Below are 27,677 nucleotides of genomic sequence, written 5' to 3'. Positions count from 1 at the left end.
CGGCATGAAGTGAGTTCCCATGATGGGAGTTGTCCTGTCGCTGCGAATTGCTGTGATCATCTTTGAAGTGACATTTCGTTCCACACTGTCTGTCAGCAGCTATGTGGGGTTTGTTTTGGATTCAAAACTGTGCGAGATGAGTTGATCTACATCCAAGAGATTCAAACATTTTTTTGTTGTTTCTTTTGGATCCGACCGCTGTCCACTCGTTCGGTTGTGGGGTAGTTTTGTTATGTTTAGCCGTCCTGAGACTTTATATTCAGACGCGGTCTGATGCATACGCTTCCCCCCTGCCTTTACCTACTGAAAGATGGCGAGAGAAGAAAAATCAGCTCTTATCCTTTCTCATCCCATTAAATTTTTAAAGAAATCGTATTTCTACTACTCTATGCACGTCTTATGTCTTGAAATTTTGACATATGTATTACGTACGACGGATCAGCATTTTCCCCTGTGTACTATGGACGCATCCAGAGTTTTGTTTTCTTTTCAAATCTTCCAGACTGTGTGTGTGTGGGGGGGGGGGGGGCAGGGGGGGATGTGCTATTTGTAAGCAGATGATTTAATTTCAATAAATGCCTTTTTATTTCTCCCTCCCTGTGATTTATTGCTTGAAACCGTGAGAACCATCCAAATGCCGAGGCTGTTTTCCAGCCTTGACGAAACCTTGGTTGTGGACTTCATAGACTTAGGGAGACTGAGCTTGTATGATTCAGCGGTGGAAGCGACAACACCAGCGTTAAAACCTTGTCAGAGGGCAGCCCCAGTGGTGCAGTGGTTTAGTGCCTCTTGCAGCCCGGGGTGTGATCCTGGAGACCCGGGATCAAGTCCCATGTGGGGCTCCCTGCATGGAGCCTGCTTCTCCCTCTGCCTGTGTCTCTGCCTCTCTCTCTGTGTCTCTCATGAATAAATAAATAAAATCTTTTTTTAATATAAATTTATTTTTTATTGGTGTTCAATAAATAAAATCTTAAAACCCTTCATTTAAAAAAATTTAAAAAATGACATTTCCTATGTGCTTATTCTCTTTGAGGGAATTACATCTAGATAAAAATTGTCCCTTGCAAAATGCTTGTTTTATCTCGAAGTCCCCGTAAGATGCCGTGTTTGGCGTGGCTGCGCGGAGACCAGACGGGACCCTCGCTGTGTGAACCCGGCGCGTGGAAGGTAGGCCGTCGCCCTGCCTTCCGCACAGCGGGTGCCGCCCCTCTGCGGGGAGGAGTTGGGTGAAGCAGCCCCTCTGCAGGGCCGGTCCTGGACCCTGACTGTGGGGAAGCGTCTTCAACAGGGGAGACACGTGCAGGACCTGTCAGATAGGACGCGACTCCGGAGGCTTGTCTTCCTGTCAAAGCGGGTGCCGCAGAAACGAAAAGAAAAGAAATGATTACTGAGCTGGATTTTTTTCAAATCCCACCAACCTTGGTCTTGGGGAGAAAATAAGAGTGAGCGTCAGCAGCTAACATTAAACCACCCAGACAGACTTCCTCTGTCAGGTTTAGGAAATTCCAGAGGGTCTCAACTGTGCCAAAAACAATAGGATTTTTCTGCTTGTTCTTTGTGGCCGCGGTTCTGTTTCCTCCTGGGCCTTCAGCCCCAAGGGGAGATGCCTGTCTTCTCCCCAGTAGCTTCGAGGGTCGAGGGACCTCAGGAGCTACAGCTGGAAGGGGATCGCAAAGATCACCTAGTGGAACGACCTGACTGTCCCCGTGAATGGGGTGAGACCAGAGAGGAGTGGCTTGTGCAGGGACACAGGCCAGTGTGTACCAGAGCCCCCGCCTTCTGACTCAGGGCTTGGGGCACACACTGAAGAGCCTCATTTCCCTCCAAGACGCATCCTCTAGTCACCATGGGGTGTCCTCCCGCGGCCCCACAGAGCCTCTCACCCCCACCCTGTGCCCTCGCTGCTGCCGTGACCCTGCCCGGCGCGCCCTGGCCCTCCCGCTCCTCGGCTCCAACCCACGCATCCCGCGACATCCAGCCCATCTCCAAAGTGAAGGCTTAGTAGCTCTTCCAGCTCAAAATAACCTCTCCTCTCTCGAGACGTCTTCATTTTTATGTTTATTCTGTTTCATGTTTGGTCTCTATTTCCTAGCCAGATTAGTCCCGCCACTGTCCAAGTTTTTGTCTTCTGCGCTGTGGTCCTCCTGGCACCTACCGCCAGGCCGAGAACACGTGACTCCCCGCTTGTGGACGGGCATGTGGCGCAGCCTTCTGGGCAGTAGAAGAAGGAAGGGAGAGGCCCAGACACACAGAACCCCAATGCACAGACATTCAGGTCTTCCCCAGACTCCGTCTCCACTGTTCCTCTCCCAGCACCTGCGTCAACTGCCGACTCCATTTATCTCCTCTCTCCATAGACTATTTGAGCAAGAAGTAGTTCCTATTACTGTTAAGATAGAAGTATCCCAAAGGTCTTGCTCATTTTATACTTTGAGATGCGCAGTTTCATCTAAAGCTCCCCTTTTCGGAAGAATGGATGCCCAGGATGGGTATTAGGGTAGATACTCTGTGTAGACATATGAGGCACCGCCCATAGGAAACTCACAGGGGTACTGATGATAGATTTTTTTTAATGGAAACTAATAAAGACCACAGTTATCCTAAAATCCTAAGCAAAGGAGCTCATGTGAATCATAGCGCAATCCATAGACATACTTTCTCCTTTGTAAAATTCCTCCTAAAACAACCTAAAATTCCTCCAATGGTTTAAAGCCAAGGAAACAAAGGACTCGAAGGTCACCTCCAGATTCAGATCTATTTCATCTTTTCCCGTCCTCATTTTTATTAACCGTCTTCACCCTCAGTAGACGTGGAGCCGAATGCCTCGGTAGCAAGAGGACCTTAGGGACAGGCAGGCAGCCGGGCAGCGTAGCAATATGGAAAGACCTGGACTAGAAGCATAAAGGCCCAGGTCGCAGGCCTCAGCCATGGCACTCACTGTTGCAGCCCCTCCGTGCAAAGCCTCTTAGCAATCAGCGTTCTCATTTCTTAGATGTGGATCATCATCCCTACTCTACATCTAGGCATTCTTCACACGTATAGTGGTCTCTTCGACATTTCCTTCACCGCTAGATCGTCAGCCACACAAAGGCAGGGTCTCTTTTGTGTCTTGTTTGTCACTAAATCCCCACAATTTGGCTCCTAGTAAGCCATGTGCTGCATTCATTGGTCGCTTGACCAAATAAAAGGGAGAAGTTTAAAGCAATTACAAGCTGTTTTTATGGTTCTTGTTATCTTTGCATGTTGTTCTGGTTCCGTAGAAGGTGGCAGGTTTTGGTTTGGGTTTCCATTCTCCACTCTCTATGACCGAGGAGGTGAGGCAAAAGGCCCACAGTGAATCAGCAGAGACCAATGACGGACCCTTGGTCCAGAGTGTGTAGCTTCCAAAGTTCATGGTATTTCTTTGTAGATTCTTCCCTCGTCTTAGTACCTGGCACACAGAGTGGATGGGTTTGACCTTTACGCAGGTTTGTTCTGTGTCCCTTGATGTGTGTGTGCCAGAAATCATCAACCGCAAGGTGACCTTCTCTGCCTATCATCACTGGTTGCTTTTCTTCTGCAATTTTCTCCTTTGGTCTTTGATGTACGGGTATTTTGGGTGGCAAAGGTAAGCTTCTAATGGCACTGTACCGAATGTGTCTTCCTGGGGATGAGCGTGTGTCTGAGGATGATCCAGATCGTCCGGGGGAGCTGTTATGTTAAAGCCCCTACTACAGGTAGGCTCTGAGACCTGGAGAAAAGCGGGCCTTTGGCAATAGACAAATTGCTTTTAAAAGCTTAACGTGGCTGGTCGTCTAGCAGGGAAGGAAGATGTTAAAGAACTCATTAGTGTATGAAGAGTGCCTAGGTGTAGGGCAGGGATTATCATTCTCATTTGGTGGGTGAAAAAAACTGATGCTGAGAAAGGCAAGAAGCTTTGTCCAAAGTTTTTAAGACAATAAGTGACACAGTCAGGCCTCCGTATTATACACTAAGGAAAACTATAGTTCCCTCCTCAAGGGTGTTGTGATAAATCAGTAAGGAAATACGTGAAATTATTGAGCACAGAATCTGGCCCAAAATAAGTATTCAGTAAAGGTGAAGTTCCATTCACTTTCTTTCTTTTTGTTCTCTTTTCCATAAATTAACTTGAATGAAAAGTGGCTAAATTAGACTTGAGTCCTATAAAGGCTCACCGGAAGTGCTTCCTCTCAGTTCATACTAACCCTTCAGACTGCTGTACCCACATTTCCTGTTAGCACAAGTCGAGGGGGCGTAACACGGCCTTCATTTGTTGAGAGAGGCATGAATAGGCAGACACAGTGATGAAGGTGTCGATTCAGGCTGGCTCCGCCACCTGCACTGACTACCCATCATCCCTGGAAATTAACCCAACTTCACCATAGTCACTGAGATGGAAACAAGTGCCTGTCCACTGAGCGTTACCCTCAGAGGCAAAGGGTGACGGTCTAGTACAGACGATGCATCCACATCGGTAATCACATGAATATACATGTCTTAAGATAATGCATTGCATGAGTGCAATTGTGTATGTATTTTTTTCTGGAATAAGAGCTGCGTGGAAGTTAATCATTTTATATGAAAATATAATGATGACCAAATTTGAGTCAACGTCCAGTTTCATATCCACTCTTGCTCACTTTAGTACAACCCTATGCATCATCAGACATGTTGGTATAAGAAAGTGATGATGTGCACCCTGGTCTTTATAGGTCCAATGGGTGTCAGTCCTATATCTTTATAAATTTCAAAAAAAGCATTATCACTCACTAGAAAAATATAGATCGTTTTTATTCAAAGCAATGATAGATATGCATAAATATACCATAAGCAACAAAATTTTATTTTGTTCTCTTCATTGAAGACATTAATTCTGACTTAGTCTTTGCTATTGAGTCCATTAACTTAAATAATATCCACTTGGTAGCTAGATGAGCGTATATGTAAGATTTTATATAGTATGCTTTGTGCACACACAGTAAAACCAATACATAAACACTGAGGTGTGGGAACACATGATTAGTGCCCCTTTATAAAATTAACGTATTTAGGTTCTACAATTATGTATTATTTCATAGTGTATCAATAAGAACAGAACCTACTCTAGATTTTTCAACAGGAATTTAGAGAATTAGCACCTATGGCAAAAAGAGTTAATTCTTTGGAAGACATGGGATAGAGAAGATCAGGGATGCAGCTACTGGTATCCAGAAAATCATGAAACACAGGAACTAGAGGTGACTGTCACCAGTGATTTCGGCTGCCCAGAGCACTAAACCTAGTGATTTGTATGAGGATACTTGGAAGCTGTTGGCAAAAACCTCACATATGCCATCTACAAAGCCCCAGGTGACTACCCACCTCAAAGGAGTAACGGTGGTTTCTATTTCTCTTTGGTGTTTGAAATGTTACATGAATTATTTTAATCTAACACCAACTCCGCTGGCAGAGATTCAAGAAAATGTAGTTCTCAGGCTTCCAATTCCTACACCACCAGGGAGAGTACGGAAGGAGAAATGGGTGTTGAGTTGCCAGAACCCGTCTGGCATGCATAGGTAGTCGAATTCTTAGGGTGTTGACATGTCTCCCTTTGTCTGGATCAGTCCCAATTCCTATTGACCCAGAGTGAGTATTGATAGTGACGTGTGTCAACCTCAGAAGTTTCCCTATTTGGGGACACCTGGGTGGCTCAGTGGTTGAGCGTCTGCCTTCAGCTCAGGGTGTGATCCCAGGATCCTGGGATCGAGTCCCACATCGGGCTCCCTGCCTGGAGTCTTCTCCCTCTGCATGTGTCTCTGCCTCTCTCTCTGTGACTCTCATGAATAAATAAGGAAACTAAGGATATAGTAAGTGCCAATCATCGTGCTAAGCTCTGGGAACGTTGATGAACAAAGACACACGTGATCCCGGCCTTCATGGAACTTTGAGTCTGTTTTAGTGAAAGACAAGGGCCTAAACATGGCAACAGCTACAAGGATAGAACAGAAGAAACCTATTTGAAAGAGACTAAGGACTTAAACTGCACAGATATTGGTAATTCATCAGCATAGTGTTAAGACCCTTAGACTCTTGGGTCATACCATCTGGGTTTGAATACCGGATCTACCACGTTTTAGCTCTTAGCTTTGGAAATTGCCAACTAAGTTCTGCCTCAATAGTCTTATCTGTAGAATAGGGATGGCAACAATAATTCACAATTAACAATTTTCACAGTTGTAAAATTAAATGAGATAAAAATTTATAAGGCTTATAAACACTCAAAAAATATTTGTTGTGATCCCAATAGTAAAAAAGGATGAGGAAGAGGAAGAAGAGAGGAAAAAGAAGAAAAAAGAGGATTAACGGAGGAGGGGGAGATCGTAATGGCTGAATATGAGAGAAGTTTCTAAGAAAATTCTCCGATTTCTGCTTTGGCTGTCTGGATGGACAGTTGTGTAAAATAATAACTGCAAGGGAAGACAGTTTATATGAGAGAAATATGCATAGTTTGAATGTATTGCTAAAAGAATAATCCTAGGAAAACCAGTTTAAGTGGAGGGAAATAATGCATTCTGTTTGATGATGTTATTATGCTGAGTTTGAGGCACCTGTACGGTATCCAAATGACAACCTCTAACAGGCGTCTGAATATCTAAGTCTGGGGCTCAAATGGAGCTCTGAGCCAAAATCTAGATTTGTGGGTCTGTAGGGTCCATGGTGGTTGGGACCAAGGAAAATGTGGTAGATCAAGTAGAGTATTCAGATGAGATAATAAAGTGTCATTACCATTATCTGAGCTAGGCCAGTACTTAAAGGGCAGAAGAGAAGAAGCCCTTGAAAAACGCAGGAAGCAGTAGCCAGAGAGGTAGTAAAGAACCCGCCAGGGATGTGTGGAGAGCAGGGTGGATACGTACACAGCGCCAAGCACAAGCCAAGAAGGCAAGAACAGAAATGAGTCTCATGGATTCAGCAAGTGGGGACTCCGGGTGATTTTAATGAGAAGAGATTCAGGAGAGCAGGGAAAGTGGAAGCTGGTTGCAGAGAGTCGAGGGGAGAAAGAGAAGGGGGTGTGGAGGTGATGAAGCATCAGTCTTCTCTTCGGGTCATTTGAGTATGAAGGAAAGAGAAGGGTCAGCTGACGGCTAGAGGTCCTCTGAAAACAGAGCCTCTAGGGTCATATGGTTTCAGAGCTGCACACGGGATTTGCAGACCAGGAAGGGTTTTAGAATCCATGACCTTCAAAGTCCCTTCCTTCCCAAAGTACTTATTATTCCATGATTCTCTACTTGATAAGTCCCCAGGTTCAGCTTTTATTTTCCCAGGGTGATACCAGTAGACAAGGCATAAAATCTGTCCTATCATAACAAATTTAAGTTATAATTTAACTTGATCTTATGAGTCTTTTTGTTTTAAGATATTATTTATTTATTCATGAGAGACACAGAGAGAGAGAGGCAGAGGCACAGGCAGAGGGAGAAGCAGGCTCCATGCAGGGAGCCCACGTGGGACCAGGATCATGCCCTGGGCCGAAGGCAGACACTCAACCGCTGAGCCACCCGGGCTGCCCTGATCTTATGAGTCTTCAGGGAAATAGAAAAGTCTTTAGAGTTCAAAGCATATCTCCACACAGAGTGTATTTATAGATAGAGTCCTTCATTTCTTGGAATTGCGTACTTTCGACTCCTTTGTCATTCTTCCATTGGCTCCTCTTTTCGACCAGTGGCTTGTGCTCGTATGCCGTTTGTCTTTTGGACCGTCTTTTTCATGCCCGAGTTTCCAGCTTTTCCCAAGGAATAATCATTAAATCATTAGGTCATAACATTGGATGAGGTTTACTGAGTGGCAATTTTTTTTTTGAAAGACTTTACCGTTTTCCCCCAGAGCTTTGGTTGGTTTATTGACTAAAGCAAAGCAGTTGGTTTGCTACTAATGAAATAAGGTAGGCTGAGCATCTGGAAATGTCCTACCAGGAGGGGCCAATGGCCTTGTTTTCTGAAGGTCCCCGGTCTCCCATCACTCACCTCTAGTCCTGCTAAGGCACGAGAGAGCCAGGATTGATGACTGCTTCATAATTCTGGACTGCGGCCTTTCATCTGAGCTCTTCTGTTTGGAAAGCCTCTTCAAATGTTTTCTTAGCCTCAAGGGAAACGTTTCGCTCAGAGATACCTCAGTTCTGATCAAAAGCATTCACAAATCCCCTCTTCATTTTTTTCCTACCAATTAAGATCCTCTTTGCTGGGCAAAATAAACTCATAAACATGTTTCCACTGGTTTATTAGAAAATTCACTTTAGCTAGAAGAGTCAAAGTTGCTCTCATATGGGCAGACCCTAGGGAGCTAGGAAAAGGTTATTTTTCCCCAAAGAGTTCAAACCTATAATTTAATTTTCCTCTGGTTTTGACCACGCTCAGATTTTTGCTGACCTTATAGTATAACGCAGCCTATCAATTTCAGTTAGGGATTGGTCTCTGTCACTCCCACTTAATTAGAAATTTCTAAATTGTTGCTATCCTTTTGTTTTTATGCATGTGTGTAAAGCTTTTCTGTAATTATGATATTAAAATATTCCATTTCTTTAATTCCAAATAATATTATTTGAAAGATGCATCTTTCATATACAAGAAGATTTTTAAAAGAAAAGAACCTTTTTCAGTGAACATATATATTGATCGTTGGTCTGTTCTAATTTCAGAAACATTGGCTGCAAAACAAATACACTCTTGGAATTGAGGAGATATGATATTAATGATCGCTTCACTTGACTGAGCTTGGCCATTTGTGGGATTCATCATTAAAATTCCTCCTTCTATTCTTCATTCGTCCATCCCACTCACAGTTAATGGAAACAGTATTAAGTCTTAAACTCTTGCTAAGCAATGGGCAATGAGAACTACCTGGGTATAGTTAGCATTTTGAGTTTGTAAAGCAAGCCATTTATCATATGGCTTAATCTAGCCTATTTCTTAAAATAATCCAATATTTTTCTCTCAGTATTTTAAGATCCAATTTGAGAAAAATGGAAATTATTTGGTGGTTTTCTCATATAATCTACACCACCTCCATTCTTCTACTTATACCCTCCTTCAATCTAATCAGTCTCATATTTTGCAGCAACCGAATTTATATCTATTATAACAGGCTGCGTTACCCCAGGCATCATAGAGTGGCATGATTATGGTGGCAAAGACTTGAAAATAAGAAACTAATATGTTTAAAATCTTCAAAAAATAAAAGAATGAATAGCATCCATTAAAAAATAAGTGTTTATGAAATAACAACTAAACGATAATGAAACTAGAATATATGGATGCAAAATAAAACCAATTAAAATTATTGGAAATCAAAATGTATAGTCATTTGGATTTTTAAAAAATTTCAACAGGAGTAAATAGTCAAAGAGAGACTTTATGAATTGGAATATGTAAATGAGAAAACTGTGTAGAAGAAAGAAAAAAAGAATTGAAACTATTGATGATTTTGAAACACAAACAGCTGTATTATGTACATCAGTATGTAGTTCCAGTAGGAGAGAACAGAGAGGAAGTTACTGAAAATTTTCTAGAATTCAGGCAAGACATGAGCATTCATATTCAAAAAAAAAAAAAAGTCAAAGGATACCAAGCAAGATGACATCTTAAAAGCGTCATCGTATATTTACATTTAGGTCGGCTAAAGACTATCAAGAACAAAATGTTCGCCTTTTGGAATGAGGAGATATGAAATACCGCTGGTGCTTCCATTAATGACCAGAGGTCTATTCCCACATTCTATTGTAAAACAGATTTCTTCTTTATTGATTCAGCTGTTTGCCTGCTGTCACTTCTCATGTAGTCATTGTCCAGCTCAGTTTAGTTGGCTGCTGTTTTTTGCTGTTTAACACTAGACCATCCCAAAACTGTTAAGAGACTTTTTATAAATAACAAGAATTGTCTATGGGACAGAAGATTGGATTTCAAGCAGCATATGATACTACTATAGTAACAATGGATTATCTTTATAGGATGCTTTCTGTCTACTGAACACTTATAAGGTTTTTCTGCTTTCATCTTCATAATGTCCCTATGAGGCCAGTACTACTTGTCATCCCCATCTTCCCTGAGACTTACCTGGAGAAGCTGAGGTCACTTGCCCAAGGTCACATAGCTTTAACTGGTATGGCCAGTGGGGCATCCTAGATTTTAAGCCAAATTCGGAGCCCAGATTCTTAATGGCTATTCTATGATACCTTCTTTTATGAAAAAGAGAAGCCTTTAAGAAATTTGTTTCCAAATTCCCACTGATCGCTTAGGGGAAAATGTGGTCTTCCGTTGACTCTGTATGAATGAAGGTTTTAGATATTGGCAGCATTTCTGGAGAAACTGAGAGCCAGTCAGTCACCCAGAGGATAGAGAAGACAGCAAGCCCAGGAACTATTGATGACGTCACAGAGTTGACCAGTCTTGCAGTCTGTAGGTCTGACTTATATCGTTCTGCTCCGCAAGTTTGAAGCTCTGTGAATGTGGACATTCAGTGAAATCCTCGTATTTTAGCTACTGCATTGATAAAACTAATGTAATCATAAACACTGATTTCTTGGGAAGGTCAGGAAAATGAATGTTAAAACCTTTTGAAGCACCTCAAAGCACAGTTTAGTTGTATGGTTTAGTTGTTTCTAAACTTCAGGTTTTTGTTTTAGGGGAATACAACTGGTCTGTAGACCTTTGACTTTACCTGCTGGGGCCCCACACACCCCGTATACATATGCACACCTGTGTGTTTCTCGGGTAGCCTGAGGGTCTCGGGCCTTCAGCTGTAACCAGCTCTGCTGCACTTTGAGACTCCAACGCGGGATTCCCACTGTGGAGTTACCTCTGCTGCTACCTGGCTCGACCTGCAGGCATGTGCACACCTTGCCAGGAGAATCTGATGACTTAAAGGGTTGGGTTAAGGCCTGAGATAACCCTGGCTGCCTACTGACGACCTGTGCTTGGAAGGAGCCTTTAGAATTGCACTATTTCTTACCATGCCAACCAAGCGGGGAGAAAATAATTCTCATGGTTCAAGGGTACATTTAACCTCATCCCTCTGCTAGATAATATGATGTTATTTTCTTGATAACTATGGTCACTATGACCTATGACATATGCACCTGTCTTTATTACTCAGCCTCAGGAAGGATTTTGGTATGTGTTGAAAAACAGTAATATTGAATTTATAATGCTAGAAATGGAATCACATTCTGGAATTAACCATTCTGACATCTTTTTTTTTTTCTGTAGTTCTCCTAATTCACTATTATTATGTGAAATCCAAGGCCATCCTTGGAAATGTTAGTAAGAAGTCTGAGGATTCAGGACCGATAGTAAAGTCATACAACTTAATTCTAAATATATGAAGGGATTCTGATGAAATATAACCAATAATACCCTAATAATACATAAAACTTTCAAACAAACCAATAAGAAAAAATCCCCAGGAAGTGATGAATAAATTAGCAAAAGGCTCAAAATATGTAATACAATCAAGTTGACAATGTTAAATTCTAGGGGCGCCTGGGTGGTTCGGTCAGTTAAACGTCTGCCTGCAGCTCAGGTCAGGACCCCGTCCTGGGATTGAGCCCGGCACCCGGCTCCCTGCTCAACAGGGAGTCTGCTTCTCCCTCTCCTGCTACTCTGCCTACTTCTGCTGGCTCCCTCTCGCTCCCTCTCTCTCTCTGTGTCAAATAAATAAATAAAATCTTTAAAAAAAGGTTAAATTCCAGTACTAATCAAATACATGTAATTCAAAACAATGAAAGACCATCTTTGCCTTCTAAATTAGTGATTTAAAAACAGAATTTTTACCGGCAAGAGCACAACAAAAAGGCATTTCCATATACTGTTTATGGGAATATAACTTGATACCCACTATTTGGACAGCAATTTGACAACATATGTAAAGATCCTTGAATATACCCTTTGATTAATTCTATTTCTTATAACCTATCCTCAAAAAAGTTCAAATATCAGGAAAGGTTTTATGTTTGAAACCAGTCATTACAATGTTGTTTGTGATAGTAAATGTTGGAAATAAAAGTATAACAATTGAAAATCATGTTTCATCCTTCTAATGGAATATCTTGCAGCCAAATATAAATAAAATTTTAGGGAGACTGTGAAGCAACAGATAAATTTTTAAGTTGTAATGTAAAATGAAATATTTTGGATTGTAATTGTAAAATGAAATATTTGGAAATACAATGGATTTATATATATATATATACATATATATACACACACACACACATACACATATATGTGTATATATTGTGAAACAATTTAAATACATTTAAAAGCATCTCAAAACAAAATTGAAGGAAAATACCAAAGTGTTAACAACGATTATCTCTTGTTGATAGGGTTATGCCTTCTTTTCCCTGCATTTTCCAAAATCTCCATGATTAATATGATTTCTGCTAAGAAAAAAAGGAAATTTATTTTTTGAAAAGTGCAATCAAAATAATGTCTTATGGGATTGGGGAAAGGGCCTCCAGAACTGTGGCCTGCATAGAAGGTTTGTGTTTTTTTTTTTTTTTCTCTAAAAACTGAGTCTTTATGATCACTTCATAAGGCCTGATATAAAATCTGTTTTGAGGGTCACCTGCATGGCTCAGTCAGTCAAACATCTTGATTTCGGCTCAGGTCCTGGGATCAAGCCTCCCATCCAGCTCTGTGCTCAATGAGGCGTCTGCTTGAGTCTCCTTGAGGACTCCTCCCCCTTTACCCCCCCCCCAAATAAATAAATTAATTAAAAAAAAAATCTAGTTTGAATGACCCGCAAAGTCAACCTCTCCTAAGCTAGCGTTTAAGAGTGTGAAGAAGATGGCAGGAAAGGTTGTATCATAGCTTGAATCCTAAGCTGTGCTGAGGAGCTTATGGGCTTGGGCATGTTGACTGCATATAAATGTCACTCATCACAGGTGAACCTTGTTCATTTTGAGGCTGTAAGTTTAATAGAGTGAAATCTAAATGTGTGAATGTCAGTGCATAGAGTTGGGGTGGTGGTGGTTGCTCTGGACATCAAATCTCGGTTTGCAGTCTTTCAGGGCCGATCTCTCCCCCCAGAGGCATACATTCCCCATATGTACACACATTGCTGCCCTGAGCAATGAGAAACTTCAAAAGGTTATTATTGCCTATTTCTTATGCTCCGTGAGATCTGCTGACAATAACCGCCGATATCCCAGGGACCCTCTGCTGTATAGAATCCTGAGTACTTTCCCCCAAAATGCACGGCAAGGGAAGCAAAGTCTAAATAAGCCTGGCAGTGCCTATCGGAGGCCTTGGGTTTCCGGCAGTTGGGACTGCCCGCTGGTCTGAAACTCTCGAACCTGTGGTATTTTGAGAGGTTACGTGCAAACGTCCTGGCCACTTGGCACTGACCAGGTGTCTGCGCACTCACGTCCTCCGGCCAGCTGTCTGCGGGGCAGTGACCCCCTCTCCCCGGGTCCCTTCCCGGGACCCTGTGCTGCCCAGGACTGGGGAGGACCCAACGTCCCCGTTGCTTAAACACGGCCGTGATGCCGGCGGCCGTCTCAAGTATCGGAAGCCAAAAGCATTCACTCCAGGCAAACCGACGGTGGATGCCCTGCCCCGGGCGCCCAGAAGCTGACGTGAGCGAGGCACTGCCCAGTGGCAGGGGGACGTAGGGCCAGGATCCGGGCCCAGGACACTCGGGCATTGGCCTGCTCTTGGGCGCCGTCGGCTGTTTGTGCATCGTGTGTGGATGAACCTCCGGCCTGCCACCCGTGGCCGAGGGGCCTGCGCAGACACGATGGGTCCCCAGGACCAAGCTGCTCATGTGTCGGGCTGTGGGGTCCAAACAGGGACTTCCCTGTCGGTGTCCCATGAGTGTGTCCTTGAGGTCCCCTGTCGCCACCATCACCCACTCACAGGCTGCTCCCCGGGGTACAGGCCCCACGCAGGGTAGGAGCCCGCAGGTTCTCACCACGGGCCTGGGACCACGGGCCGAGTCCCCTCTGTCCTTACACACACAGTGCCCCCCCACCCCGTCTGCCATTTCACTTCCCCAGTTTGTGTCGCCCATCGCCAGCCACAGCCCCGCGCCGACGACCCTCCTCCCGGGTCCCGTGGGGAGACCACCAGTCGCCGGGCGCCGTCCCGCCTCCCGTGCCTGCCAGTAGGCACCTGCCAGTGGGCACCTTGTCGTCGCACGTCATCCTGGGAGCGGGGGCATCGGCAACGATGTGCTCTGAGAGGCCACCGTCATGCGACCTGTTACCGTCTGGGATTATACTTGCCCAAGTTATTGTCGTTGGCCTCTTCCTGTCCTACTGTATGAATCTGAGGAGGGTCAGACAGCGGGGCCCACGTGGACGTGAACAGGAAGGCTTGACAAGCCCCGTCCTCTGTGGTCGCGAGTCGTGACTTAACACTAGTGACTCAGGACAGGGCTGACCCGGCGAAACATCCATCAGAAACCAACTCACGTCATTGGAGTGGCTCTGCCCTTAGCGTTTGCCTGATCATTCTCGTCTTCCGCAGGTCGGAGCACATCTCAGCATACGGCCGAGTCGGGGCGGTCTAGGGGAGAGGCGCGGACACCGGGGGAAAGGGACATCCAGATTCGTCCTCAGATGTCGTGCAAATCACTCACGTCCTTTTAGTCTTTGTTTCCTTGTCTGTACCTCGGGGATGACACTCCCAGGCATTTAATGCTCCAGGGATCATGGGATCGTCATGCAAATTAAGTGAATAATGTCTGGAGAGAACGTAGCACAGGGTCCGGCATCATGGTAAGCGCCCAGTACCTCCTGCCCCCCGCGGCCCCCCAGATCTGTTCCTAAATCCAATTACGATTCTTCCTCTGGAATAATCTCCCTCTGTGGAGAACAGTGAAACTGGATGCTTAAAAAAAAAAAATCATTTTTTCACAGGAGAACTTAAAACCCATGCAATGTCCTTGGAAGTTGTGTTTTGTGAAAGGACTTAACTGTTGACACAAAAACTAAAATGTTTACATGCTTTTCCACAGTCATCTTGACAATAATATTTTCCTGGTTCTTGAGAATCCCTGTGACTTTTGTGTGCACAAAATGGATTTTGTTGGTTTGCCCAAATGGATGCTAGGCTTATAGATTTTTAGATTCGGTTTAATTACTTCTGGAGCTCAGCTTCCAAAAAATGCAAGTGAGTCTTCAGCGACCTACACGGGAAATAAGTCATTCTCCGTCTCTGTTTCCTATTTGTTTCAAGCTCGTGATGATTTTCAGACCCAGCGGTTGAAGACATTTCTCATTCCTGCTGCTGTAAGGCTGAAATTCCAGTGTTATTCAGCTTTTGAATGTCTTAGGATCCGATTGCTTATCTCCATCAACCTAGAAAGTGTCCTTCCTGGCAGTGGCCTCAGTCCTAACCCTACTGACCACACGGTCTATAGGCCGAATCGCTGCCATTTTGCCTCTTCCGTATTGGACAGTTTGAGATGGAAGTGGAAGGTGCTGAGATGGGCCTTTGAGTAATAGGAAGAGACACAGGAGCTTTGTTAGATTATATTCTCCAATGTGAGAGTTTCACCTTAAAAAAAAAAAAAAGGTGGGAGAGGGCACAGGACTGGTGAGATCTTCCCCTGCAGGTCAGTGCCTGGGAAAGCGGAAGCCCGAAGTGGTTGAAAGCATGGGTTGGGCCCTCAGCATCCCAGCTCCGTCATTTACCAGTTGGTTCTGTCATTTGGGGGCACGTGAATTAATTTCAGGCGTTGGAATTAAGCTTCTTTGTGTGTAACAGGCGAAGGCAGTATTAGTTGCTTTGCAGAATTAAAGGGGGGAGTGTTTCTAAAGTTACATGAAATATTATCTGGAAAGATCTTGGCACAGCGTCTGGTGCAGTGCGGTGAGCCCGGGCCACCCTCCCCAGCTTGCACCGGTGTCGGCCACCCCTCAGATCCCACAGGTGACGCGTCAATGCTGTGCCGCCGAGCGACTGCCCTCACCTAGGCTCTCGTGACCTTGCTGCCCTACTCTCAGCTCTACTTCTGAACCCAGCTCTGGTTCCTCTCTTTCTCTCTCCCCTCTCTCAGATTCTCCATCCAGAGCAAGGATAACTTCATTTTTATTTTTTTTTAATTTTTTATTTTTTTGATAACTTCATTTTTAAAAGATGAGTATTTTAGATGAATTCCCAGTGCCTACAGCAATGATGACGGCGATGGCAGTAGTGACAAGAACGACATCGGGGTTTCTTACCGTCTTTGTCCTCAGGCCTGTAAGCTCCGCGAGTCCGAGGAGCATGATTGGTCTCCTCAGCCCTGAATCTCTCAGTTCCTGGAGCAGAGAGAGACTTGTTGGATGAATGAGTCTGATATTTCGAGTAGCTTTGATTATCCCATTTAATCTTTTTGATTTCTGCACAGTTAGTCCACGTATTTGCCGATTTGTATATTCACTTCCCCCGTGACAGAATTGTAGTTGCTTCTTTTATGGGAGTCGAATTCTTAAATGCATGTGTCTCGTGAGATGGACGTCTTAGTGATATGTCTTAATAAATGTCTTAATAAATGTTAAATGTGGAAATTAAATAAGTTGGAACATCACAAGAAATAATGTTCTTTCAAGTGTTGGTGTCTACACAGTGTTAAAAAAAAAAAAAAAAAAGATCTAGTAGTTTGGTTTTAAGGTTTGAGGACAGGGGTCCTGGGAAAAGTTCCGGGAATGGAGGCATCACATTCCTTCCCACACTAAGCTCATAAGCGCATGGGTTTGGTTTCATTTCAGAAGCAGAGTGTTCTCAGTCACCGAACACACCCCGTAAGCTCAGCCCGAGGAGGCCAGCAGATAGACCCAGGGAGCCTTTCTCGGATGACAATCCCCTGAGGTTTGAAGTAAATCTTGACAAGCTCCTATAAATACTTTTAACAGACTCTATATAAAATTTCTTTCTTACGCCAACAGCTTTTATACATACGATGTGACACAACGACCTGGAAAAGCAAAAGCTCCATAAGGTCAAATAATCCATTACCTTGGTAGTGTAAGGTTCATAAATTTTGAATCATTGAAATTTCATGTAAACACCCCTGCGTTGGCTCTGAGTTTTATCTGGAGAATACAAATGTGTCTCACACTCTCCGTAAGTGAGGAATGAAAATGTTTGAAATAAACAGCACGTCTCCCGGAAGGCCAAACACTTCTCCTGAGAAAAATGCCAGTCCCGTGTCCCTGTGATGGGCTCCGTGTCTGCAGGGGCATCGATTAGAATATTCTAGCTCTAAGAGAGATGCAAAGATTCCAGCCTCCTTCCGTGCCCCGCACCTGCCCAAGCTCAACCTTATTTCCAGCCTCTAGTTTCCCTTAGGCTGATGTAACCGTTAACCGATTTAATGTTTAAAAATATCCTCTGTCCAAAAGTTCTCGTTATAGATCTAATCTGTGTCTGTCTTGCTGCAGCGTACAACAGTTTCCATTAGGCGAGCTAACCCGTTCATCAACAAGTGCGTACGGAGCCCTTGGATCGACCAGGAGCTCCGTGTGCAGACCCAAAGCAGAAAGCACATTGATCGTGATTAGTTGCCAAGAGGGTGGAACGAGAAATAACAGTTTTGAGGTTCCGAGGAAGGAGAGATGGAACAGGAGGAATTTGAGCGTGGTCTTAAAAGCTGTTGAGGATATAGGTAAGTCAAGAGATGAAGGAAGGGCAAGCGGGGTAGGATAAAGGGTAGGAGCGCAAGTACAGAGACGGGAAGAAAATGAAGGGACCAATTTACCTGAAATGTAGGCTTTGGGAAGGGGACTCGTTGGAGGAGCGTCTGGAGGGCAGATTGGAACCGGCCTGTACAAAGCCTCAGGTGCCTGCTAATGCCGCTGGGCTCCAGGTTGGGGCCGGTGGCCTCTGACGCCGGGCGCGACATGGGCTCGCCATCTGGGTACAGGAAGGCATTTGTTCTTCATCTTCAAAAGAAAAAGAAAGACCATTCACTAGCATAGTAAGTGTATGGCCGTATGTACACGTACGTGTCGGTGCGTGCTCGAAATTGTATGACTGATAGAGATGCATGTTCAAAACCAGTGTGGAGGCGGGCTGCCGCCGTAGGTGGTCGGGAGTGATTCAAGATTGTCACACAGCCAGGGACGCGTTCAAAGCAGTATTGTAGAAAGATGAATCCGGCGGCAGGGTACAGAGGGAATCGGGGGAAACAGTTGGTGACTGCAGTGATGCAAGGGCTCAAAGTGTGGTCGCCACAGTGCAGTCGGAAGGAAAGGGGGGGAGGGCATTTTGATGGTCTTGTTGTCCGGTGGTGAGATTATCCTTCAGCAGAAACGTTGGCCGAGATCACCTCGGGAGCCAAGAATGGAGTAGCACGCAAGAAGACGAGGGTTTGGTTGTGGCTCAAAACTGATTTCAAAAAATGTATTGACGTGGAGGGACCTGGAGGGTTTGATGCTGAGTGAAATAAGTCAATCGGAGAAGGACAAACATTATGTGGTCTCATTCATTTGGGGAATATAAAAAATAGTGAAAGGGAATAAAGGGGAAAGGAGAGAAAATGAGTGGGAAATATCAGAAAGGGAGACAGAACATGAGAGACTCCTAACTCTGGGAGACGAACTAGGGGTGGTGGAAGGGGAGGAGGGCGGGGGGTTGGGGGGTGACTGAGGTGGGCACTTGATGGGATGAGCACTGGGTGTTATGCTATATGTTGGCGAATTGAGCACCAATAAAAAATAAATTTAAAAAAATAAATAAAATTTTTAAAAAATAAAAAATAGAAAGGAAATATGTGTCAAAAAGCAGATGATTAATGGCTTATAAACAGGTCAAAGAAATATATATTGTTCATTTTGAAAAATGCAAAAAATAAATAAATAATTTATTTATTTATTGCATAATAAATTATTTATTTATTGCATAATAAATAATTTATTTATTTATTTATTTACTTTTTAAGAAATGTATTGATACTATCAAATGCGTTATGGCCTGAAAACCCAAACTTAAATCAAGAATAAAAATTATGGTTAATTAGTGGTCCCTAAAACAAGTGTAGGTGATCTCATAACTGATTTTATACTCAAAGAACATCTTGAAAAATGAAGATAGAATCCCGTCTGCCCTAACCCTAGAAAGGAGCGCTCGAAAGAGGGCTCCCCTAATGAGGGCCTCTGCGTGATAAGCAGCCTATGCTTCATGTCTGCTATTTGGTATTGAACGGAGATCCCAGGAATCTCGTCATCTCAGTCACGTGTTGGAGATGTATTACCGCCTCGTAATCCCTGGTTCAGGTATAAACACGTTCGTTCTTCTCGCACGGTGCCATCTTCATAAGAAATAAAATGTCAAGAATCCTTCTGGTGAGTGTGATTTTGTAAGAGAAGTCTTGGTACTTGCACTTGATTTGCCATCATTTTCTTAGATATAGTGCTATGCGTTTGAATCTTCCCCATTGGATGTTTGCGAGGTGGGACTCTTAACGGAAATGTGATTCAAGAGTTCAAATCTATCATTAACCAGGCTTCTCAATTTCTCCTTGCAGATAAAAACACTCTAAATAATGATGGGGGAAAAGAAATAGTACGTTTAAAGGTGCCAACTACATCAGACTTAGGATCCCTACAGGATACTAACGTCATCTTGGAAATACACTGATGAAAAAGCCCCACTATCAGACAATTTAAATAAGAGAAAGAAATTCACATATTTTAACTCCAGCCAGGCGTCAGAAATAAACTTAACATTTGTCTCAATTAAGTTAGAAAACACTACAGATTGAGTGTATGTGTGTGTGTGTGTGTGTGTGTGTGTGATCATTTTGGCTGAAAATGAGTAGAATGTAGTATTGAAAAGTAGAAACAACATATTGACGCCTATCAAAACAAAGGAGATAGGGATAAAATTCCACATTTAGCGCAAGTGAAGAGTCTTACATAACTGCTGGTGGGAATATAAATTGGTAACATGTCTTTAGGACATTAGTGACATGTTTCAAGAGCCTTAAAAATGTGTATAGTCTTTAGATTCAATATTTCTTCTTTTAAGAACTTGTTCTAAGGATAAAAACCTTAAATGTCCAATAATAAGACAGGAGCTGAAACGATTAAGAATCATTTTCTTGAAGATTATTAATCGTAGTAGATAAGGCCATGGATGCCATGATTTTGAGTGGAAAAAAATAGCATAAAACTGTATATAAAATATCACTATCATATGTGTGTATTTACATACTTACAAACAAAATTTACAAGTAGAGCAACATGCCTTGAGGTTGTTTTTCTTTCCATTTTTTTATTGTTTTCCTTACTTTTTAGGATTTTTTTCTTAAAGATTTTATTTATTTACTTAAGAAGGAGGAAAAGAGGGGATCCCTGGATGGCACAGCGGTTTAGCGCCTGCCTTTGGCCCAGGGCGCGAGCCTGGAGACCCAGGATCGAATCCCACATCGGGCTCCCGGTGCATGGAGCCTGCTTCTCCCTCTGCCTGTGTCTCTGCCTCTCTCTATCTCTCTCTGTGACTATCATAAATAAATTAAAATTTTTTTTAAAAAAAGAGGGAGGAAAAGAGAGAGAGTACAAGCAGGGAGAGGTGTAGGGGGAGAGGGCGACACAGGCTTCCCGCTGAGTGTGATGCCCAACATGAACCTCGATCTCAGGACCCTGAGATCGTGACCTGAGCCGAAGGCAGACACTGAACCAATGGAGCCACCCAGGTGCCCCGGTTTTCAGATTTAAAAAGAATATATATTGTTTTTTATAACCAGAAAAAAATGCCTAAGTAAAAAATTAAGGAGAGTTGTTGGCGTTCAAAATACACATACCTATAGTTTAGTACAGTGAGCTGATGGGAAGATCTCTGTTGACCATGATATGTTTATTTAATGTCTTAATCAACAAAAGCTGGGATCCCCGGGTGGCTCAGCAGTTGAGCACCTGCCTTCGGCCCAGGGCGTGATCCTGGAGTCCCAGGATCAAGTCCCACATCGGGCTCCCTGCATGGAGCCTGCTTCTCCCTCTGCCTGGGTCTCTGCCTCTTTCTGTGTCTCTCATGAATAAATAAAATCTTTAAAAAAAAAACAAAAAAACAAAAGCTGTTGTACTAAATTTTGAGCAGACCCATCTGTGCTGCAAAAATGTAATAGCAGCTGAAGCAAATGTTGATGTGGAAGCTCATCTAATTCTCTAAGCTACGGGGGTGGTTTTACCTATGTTATTTGGGCTTCGGTTTCACCAAATAAAATAAAATAAAATAAAATAAAATAAATAATAAAATAAATAATAAAAAATGCCTATCTTACCAACTTCCTGAGGTCAGGAGGCACCAATATGCTTTAGATTAAATGAGAAGGCAGTGGCTTCTATTCATATGCACATAGATGTATGTCGGCTTTCATTCCTTCAGTCAGTCGGTCCTTCAGTCAGTCAATAAACATTTCTTCAGCGCTTATTAAATGTCAGGTCCTGGGCCAGGATGATGAAAAGGAGAAACGAGTAAGTCTCAGGAAATTAATGGTCTGTGGGGAGATCAGCACTGAAGCGTGGTTGAAATGAAAAGAGAGAGACGTATGATGTTCTAGGGGAGCACTGAGGAAGGAGCAGCGACCTGGCCCCAGAGTTAGGGGAGCTCTCCCAGGGAGAGTAATAACACACATGGGCTTTGTGGGCTGAATAGGAGTTTGCCAGGCGGAAAAAGTGAAGTAGAGGAAGAGGATGTATATACAAAGGACGCAAAACCTGAGATAGCCTGGCACGCTCAGCGATAGGCAGAAAACGTGACGCCACTGGGGCTTGGACTGCGAGGCAGAGCGGCGGAGGAGAGTGGGAACCCGGGTAGGGCCAGACATGGCCTTCGCAGCTGGTGGCCACAGTGTCGCCGCGTCAGCAGTGGCTGACTGCGGTTTTCCCGCCCGATGGAATCCTAGTCATCATAACGAGGCGGGACTCTTGGAACTATGGAAAGTATCGCGGTTACGACCTGCGCCACCCACGTAGGTGGAACATACGATCGTGTCTCTTTAATCTCCAGTTAATCCTTCAAGCCTCCGAAGTCCTTATTAGCAGGAAGCCCGCTACCCCGTCTTGGGGTGCCCCCCCCCCCGCCTGCCCCTCTGCTTCCACTTTGCCCAGGGGTCCTGGGCCTGTTCCCAGGCCGAGTAGGTCGTCGGTCCTGCAGAAACCTGTCGCTGGACCCCCTGGGACAGCCCCCGTCTGGCCGCCGCACGGTGCTGTGCTCCTGAGGCACACAGTGCGGGTTTGGGGGGCACCAGGACAATTCTCTTCGCTTACATTCCCAGCCTCACCTCTTCTTCCCTAAATCATGGTCTCTGTGCCGGGGTAGCTGGCACTGGAGGAGCTTCCAGAGCTGCCGCGTGCTGGGCCGAAGTTAGCTCTTCCCCTAAACCTTGGGTGACTGTGTGGAGCCCTGCCAACAGCCCGGACGCCTCCCTGCATCAGGGCCACCTTATTTCAGTTGTTTCCAGGACTTTCTCTGTCCAGGACCCTAGTCATTGTCACCCTGACCCAACAGGCCTCCATCCCCCGCCCCCAATCCACGGAGGCAGGGGTGAGGCCGCCGGGCTTTCCTCCTGGAAGACCTGGGCTCCTTCTATGCACTGATCTGCCTCCTGCCCGGCGTCCAGGCTGCTCCTCCCGATGACGCAGAGGCAGCAGCTTATGAGAGAGAGAGAGACAGAATGAAAACCAACTCAGTTCCTGGATGTTGAGTTTGAGAAGTTTCTTACAGATCTCGATGCCAGCCCTTTATCTGCTATGCCATTTGCAACCGCCGCCTCCCGTCGCGTGGGTTGCCCTTTAGTCCTACTGACTGTTTCCCTTGCTGTGCAGAAGCGTTTATTCTTGCCGGGGGCCCGACGGCTCATTTTCGCTTTTGTTTCCTGTGCCTTTGGGACGTGTCTCGCCAGACGTTGCTCCGGCCAAGGCCAAAGAGGTTCCTTCTTCTTGTGTTCGCCTCTAGGATTTTGATGGATTCCCGCCTCACATTTAGGTCTTTCATCCATTTCGAGTCTATTTTTGTGTATCAAGTAAGGAAATGGTCCCGTTTCATTCCTCTGCACGTAGCTGTCCGATTTCCCCAGCACCGTTTGTTGAAGAGACCGTCTTTTCCATGGAATATTCTTTCCTGCTTTGTTGAAGATGAGGTGACCAGTAGAGTTGAGGCTCCGTTTCTGGGTTCTCCGTTCTGTTCATTGACCTATGTGCCCGTCTTTGTGCCAGGACCACACTGTCTTGGTGACCACAGCTTTGTAATAGAGCTTGAAGTCGGGCCTGGTGATGCCTTCAGCTTTGGTTTTCTTTTTCAACAGTACTGGGGCTGTCTGTGGTCTTTTTCTGGTTCCATACAAATGTTAGGATTGGTTGTTCCCGCTCTGTGAAAAATGCTGGTGTTATTTTGATAGGGACTGCATCGAACGTGTGGACTGCTTTGGGTAGCATAAGCATTTTAACAATATTTGCTCCTCCAGTCCTTGAGCATGGAATGTTTTTCTCTTTCTTTGTGTCTTCCTCAATTTTTTCGTAAGAAATTCATAAGAAGTTCTATAGCTTTCAGAGTACAGATCCTTTACCTCTTTGGTTAGGTTTGTTCCCAGGTATCTTATGATTTTTGGCGCACCTGTAAATGGGGGGTGGGTAATTGGGTGATGGGCATCAAGGAGGGCACTTGAAATAATGAGCACTGCGTGTTGCATGCAAGTGATGAATCACTAAATTCTACCTTTGAAACTAATAACACAGTGTATGTTAATGAATTTGAATTTAAATAAATTTTTTTAAACCCAATTTATTGCCCTGTCCCAATAACCCCCAAAAGCACCTAATTGCTTTATATTTACATAACTAAGATACCAAGTGATTTTTCCAAAAGCAAAAGATCTTCAAAGTGATTTTCCATTCCTGCCTTATTATAAAGAGAAGTATTACCATTTATTTCACTAAAATAATTAATGTGGCCAACCATGCCTCCTATTTTTTTTAAAAAAAGGAAGAAAACAGTGATGATGTACTTATATACCATATGACAAATTACATAACTTGCAGAACTAGGTCTTGACCCCCAGATCCATGTGTTTAGCCGCTATGCTCACTTACTGCCTCTTCTTATTCAGCGTGTAATTATTTATCCTATACTCAGAGATGACATTGATTAGGTTTATTTTTAAGATTTATTTATGATTAGGTTTATTGCAGGAACAGAAATCCCTAAGTATAGGCAGTCTTCTGAACTATCGATAAAAGAGAGCTGGGAAACAAGTGTATTTCTGAACTAGTGCATTTATATGGAAAAGAAGTAATCAGTATCTACTTTAAGGGAAAGTCGTGTTTTCCCTGCAAAGTTAGGTCACAGAAGGGAGAACAAGACGCGCACGTAGTGCTGGAGGGACTGAAACTGAGCAGCAAATGAGCCTGTGGTCAATACACATCGTTGACAAATAGCGTTCTTTAGAATTCATGATTTGGGAAAGCTACGTACGGGGCCGGGTTAATGTGAGTGTATTTTGCTTTGTCCCCTCAGTGCAAGTAAAGGACAGTCAACTGACCTTTTCAGTTTATCAGTTTAATGAAAGTCACCTCTCGGCCTTCTCATCTCTGAGTTTGATAATAATGAAAAATAAAGTCCAACCAGATTGTTTTGACCTTTTCTCCTATGTACTGTTTTCCCATTAGCGTTATTACTTTCCTCAGTAAAATGGAAGTGAAATCCATGTAGATCCTGGTTCACAAACAAGACAAAATCCTGACATATTATGTTTATTTTATTTATTTATTTTTATTTTATTTATTTATTTATTTATTTATTTATTTATTTATTTATTTATTTTTTAAGAGGGGCACCAGATGCTGTAAAATGTGCGCTGCACTTTCTGGAGCTCTTAATAGAAATTCCAGGAGGTCGACAGAGCTCTGAGAAGTTTCTGTACGTCCACAGGGGACCTAATTGCCTGTTTTCTGACAACACTTCAATGACACCTGACTCCCGGGCAGCTAAGACCAGAGTCCTCCCACTCACCTCCATTTCTAAGAGTTTCTTGCCCGTGTTTGCGGGCGCTGGTGCTGCATGGCCCCGGCCAGGGCCAGGGCTGGGAGTCAGGATGACTACCGAGCTGTTCATCTACCCCGGTTCTACCACGAAATGAAATCCCTACATTTGACCTCCTATCACTGTGTTGTTTTGCTATTGGTGATTTTTCTTTATTATTTTTGTTGCCATTTTATGTACTTAGAATTCTTTCTTAGCTTTTAAATCTAGTTTGAATTGGAGATACACAATAAATTACATCACTTAAAATGACAAATAATAGATATTCTTGTATCAGCTCTATTGAGTTTTCAGATCTACCCAGCTCTTTGACTTTATTCAGAAACTCGCCATTTTGATTGGCCTTCACTTTTTAGGAAGTGAGGAACTCATTTCGGTTTACTTGGATTTGGGTTTGCTCTACGTTAGGACGAGGAAGCACTCTGCACTGAAAGAGGCGGTATGCGTTTTTCTGCAAAGTTAGAGGACACTTGGACTTTTCCCTGGGCTGACTACTCCCTCTGCATAAACAGATATTCCCGGGTTCCTAAGGAGGAGTATGAGGACTCCGCGTCTTTCCTGGCTTTCCCACAGGCTCTCCCGGGTGGTGACCCGCACAGACTAAGGAGCTGTATGGGATGATATAGAAAGAAGCTAACCAACAATTCTGGAAAGCCTACTATGTGCCAGGACTGTGCTTGATAGACATTTGCCTCGTCTCATTTAATTTTCTTAACAATCCCTGAGGCAATGAGCATTTTCCTTCTTGTATAGATGAAGACACCGAGGCCCAGGGAGATTCGGGATCCAGCCGGAATCGCAGAGCCAGGAGCCAACCAGTACTTTCCCAGAATCTCGGCCTGCATCTTCCGGGGCCCCGCGCTGCCCATCCGCAGACTCGGGTGCCTCGGGGGCCCCGAACCCCACCCAAGGATGAGGGATAGTCATTGAATAAAGTCCCGTGCGTTTGTCTTGGGCGTCGAGACACCCAGCACGTCAGAGTGGAGAGTTTGGAGACGGGCCAGGCACCTGCCCTGCCGCTGCCTCCGACCTCCCGTCCGGCCCTTCACCCTGCGTGTGCGGCGGGCACTGGTGCTCCCCGCGGACGGGCCCGACTCCCTTCTCAAGGCCCCCGGGAGGCTCCGTTTGTCTTTCCAGGGCCAGCTATGCGCCGACGGCTCTGCTGTTGTTTGGAGGCCTCAGCAATCCTCATTTCAAGCTGATTACTTCTTTATTATCTTAACATAACGTCATTGGCCATCTGGCTGATTGGAAACGTGAGGGAGACGCATCCTGGACGATAATGATTTTCAGGTGGAGCACCACATCTCCAGGGAGTCAGGGCGTTTGCTTTTGAAAACTGATACTTCTTTTTCTAACCTGTGCTAACCGCGCCTTTATCCCTACTGAGAGAATTCCGTCATTTTAATAATTTGGTATTGTTTCGCTGCCAGTGCAGAGATAATGTGAAAAGGGAGTGTATTTTTTTTCCTTTCTGTGGATTAAAAAAAGTTCAGAATTTTCATTTGCAGTTCTTTATCCTTTCTTATTTTTTCTATGTTGCCAGCAACATGTCGTTGGATTTAAATCGGCATTAAGTGCCGATTTTAGAGCAACGCAAGACTGTGATTTTTAGATATACCGAGTAGACTTCTTCCTGCAACAGTTCGAGTTCGTGCTTTGAATGTGAGCGGCTAGTTGGACTCTGGTGCAGGCAGTGGGGACCCGAGGATTCTCCGTCAGCAGCACCTAAGTGGCAACGAAAGAACTCCCCGTATAGGTGGTTAGACGCCCCTTGTGTCTGGGGGTGAAAGTGAGTGCTCCGTGCCTGGATATCCATTACGGAGTTTCGTAGTTTGTTAAATGTCTAGCACGTGCCAAGCTCAGGATCGTCTTCCATATGTGATCACATCTCATTTAATCCTCACAGTGACCCCTTAAAATAGTCATGGAGCAGGCAGGTGATCCTCTCTCCACTTCTCAGCCACAGAGGCTGAATTTCAAGCAGATCCGGTGGCTGCACGGCCAGTGCCGCATGATCGCAGGCTCACCAGCTCCCCTTCCCTCCTCGACTCTCGCAGCTGGCCTGAGCGAGCTGGCTGGGGGCCTGGAGTCGAGGCTGGGAACGTGGTGGCGGCCGTTGGACTGTACCCCAACACGCTTTGGATTCATTTCTTCACTCGGCACCTGTTTATCGGGCACCTAATCTGTGCCTTGGGCCTGGGGACGAGGGCGTCCCGGTGACCCCGAGCGCGTAAACCGCTGCCTTCTGGAAGCTTACACTTCGGCTGCTGGAGGTTTTGAGCAGGGCGTCCTCTGGCTCCAGGGTGACCGGCGGCCCCAGAGAGAGCAGTCAGGGGTGACGGCAGCCCGGGGAAGACGGCGGGCTCCAGACAGGGCTCGCAGGGCAGAGGCCGGATTCCAGAGGGGCCTCAGAGCACACGTCAGTGGGGTTTTCTGAGCAATTGGATGTAGAAATCGCTCACCCAGGCTTTAATGGGAACCCGGGTCAGCCCACACCCCAGGCCCGCGCTCCTTTAATCACGTTCAAGTGCTCGCGTATGGAGCGGCTCCCCAGCAGGCTCGGTTCGGCGGGCATGTCGCTCCCGTTCAGCTCCGCAGCTCGGGGCTCGGGAGAGCGGGGCCTTGGTGCCGAGCTCTGACCCCAGCAGCATTCGGCGTCCACACTGCACGTGAGCA

The 27,677-nt window shown here is 44.8% G+C and overlaps 1 protein-coding gene across 4 annotated transcripts in view; it reads left to right on the top strand.

Moving 5' to 3' along the window:
* The window catches only part of CPQ (carboxypeptidase Q), a 407,631-nt gene that overhangs the window by 277,352 nt on the left and 102,602 nt on the right, over nt 1-27,677 (top strand). Inside the window, exon 6 of one of the 4 annotated variants that reach the window (XM_072803824.1) lies at nt 8,672-8,825. The exons of the other annotated variants lie outside the window; for them this stretch is intronic. Within the exon in view, the coding sequence (XP_072659925.1) occupies nt 8,672-8,709 (38 nt within the window). The 3' untranslated portion in view covers nt 8,710-8,825. Of the gene's footprint in view, nt 1-8,671; nt 8,826-27,677 lie in introns of those variants that run through there. 4 annotated transcript variants of the gene reach the window in all.

This window comes from Canis lupus, chromosome 28 (assembly GCF_048164855.1).
Source record: "Canis lupus baileyi chromosome 28, mCanLup2.hap1, whole genome shotgun sequence".
NCBI classification, from domain to species: Eukaryota; Metazoa; Chordata; class Mammalia; order Carnivora; family Canidae; genus Canis; species Canis lupus.
Note: the sequence above shows the minus strand (reverse complement) of the source record. Positions and strands in the feature narration are given on the sequence as shown.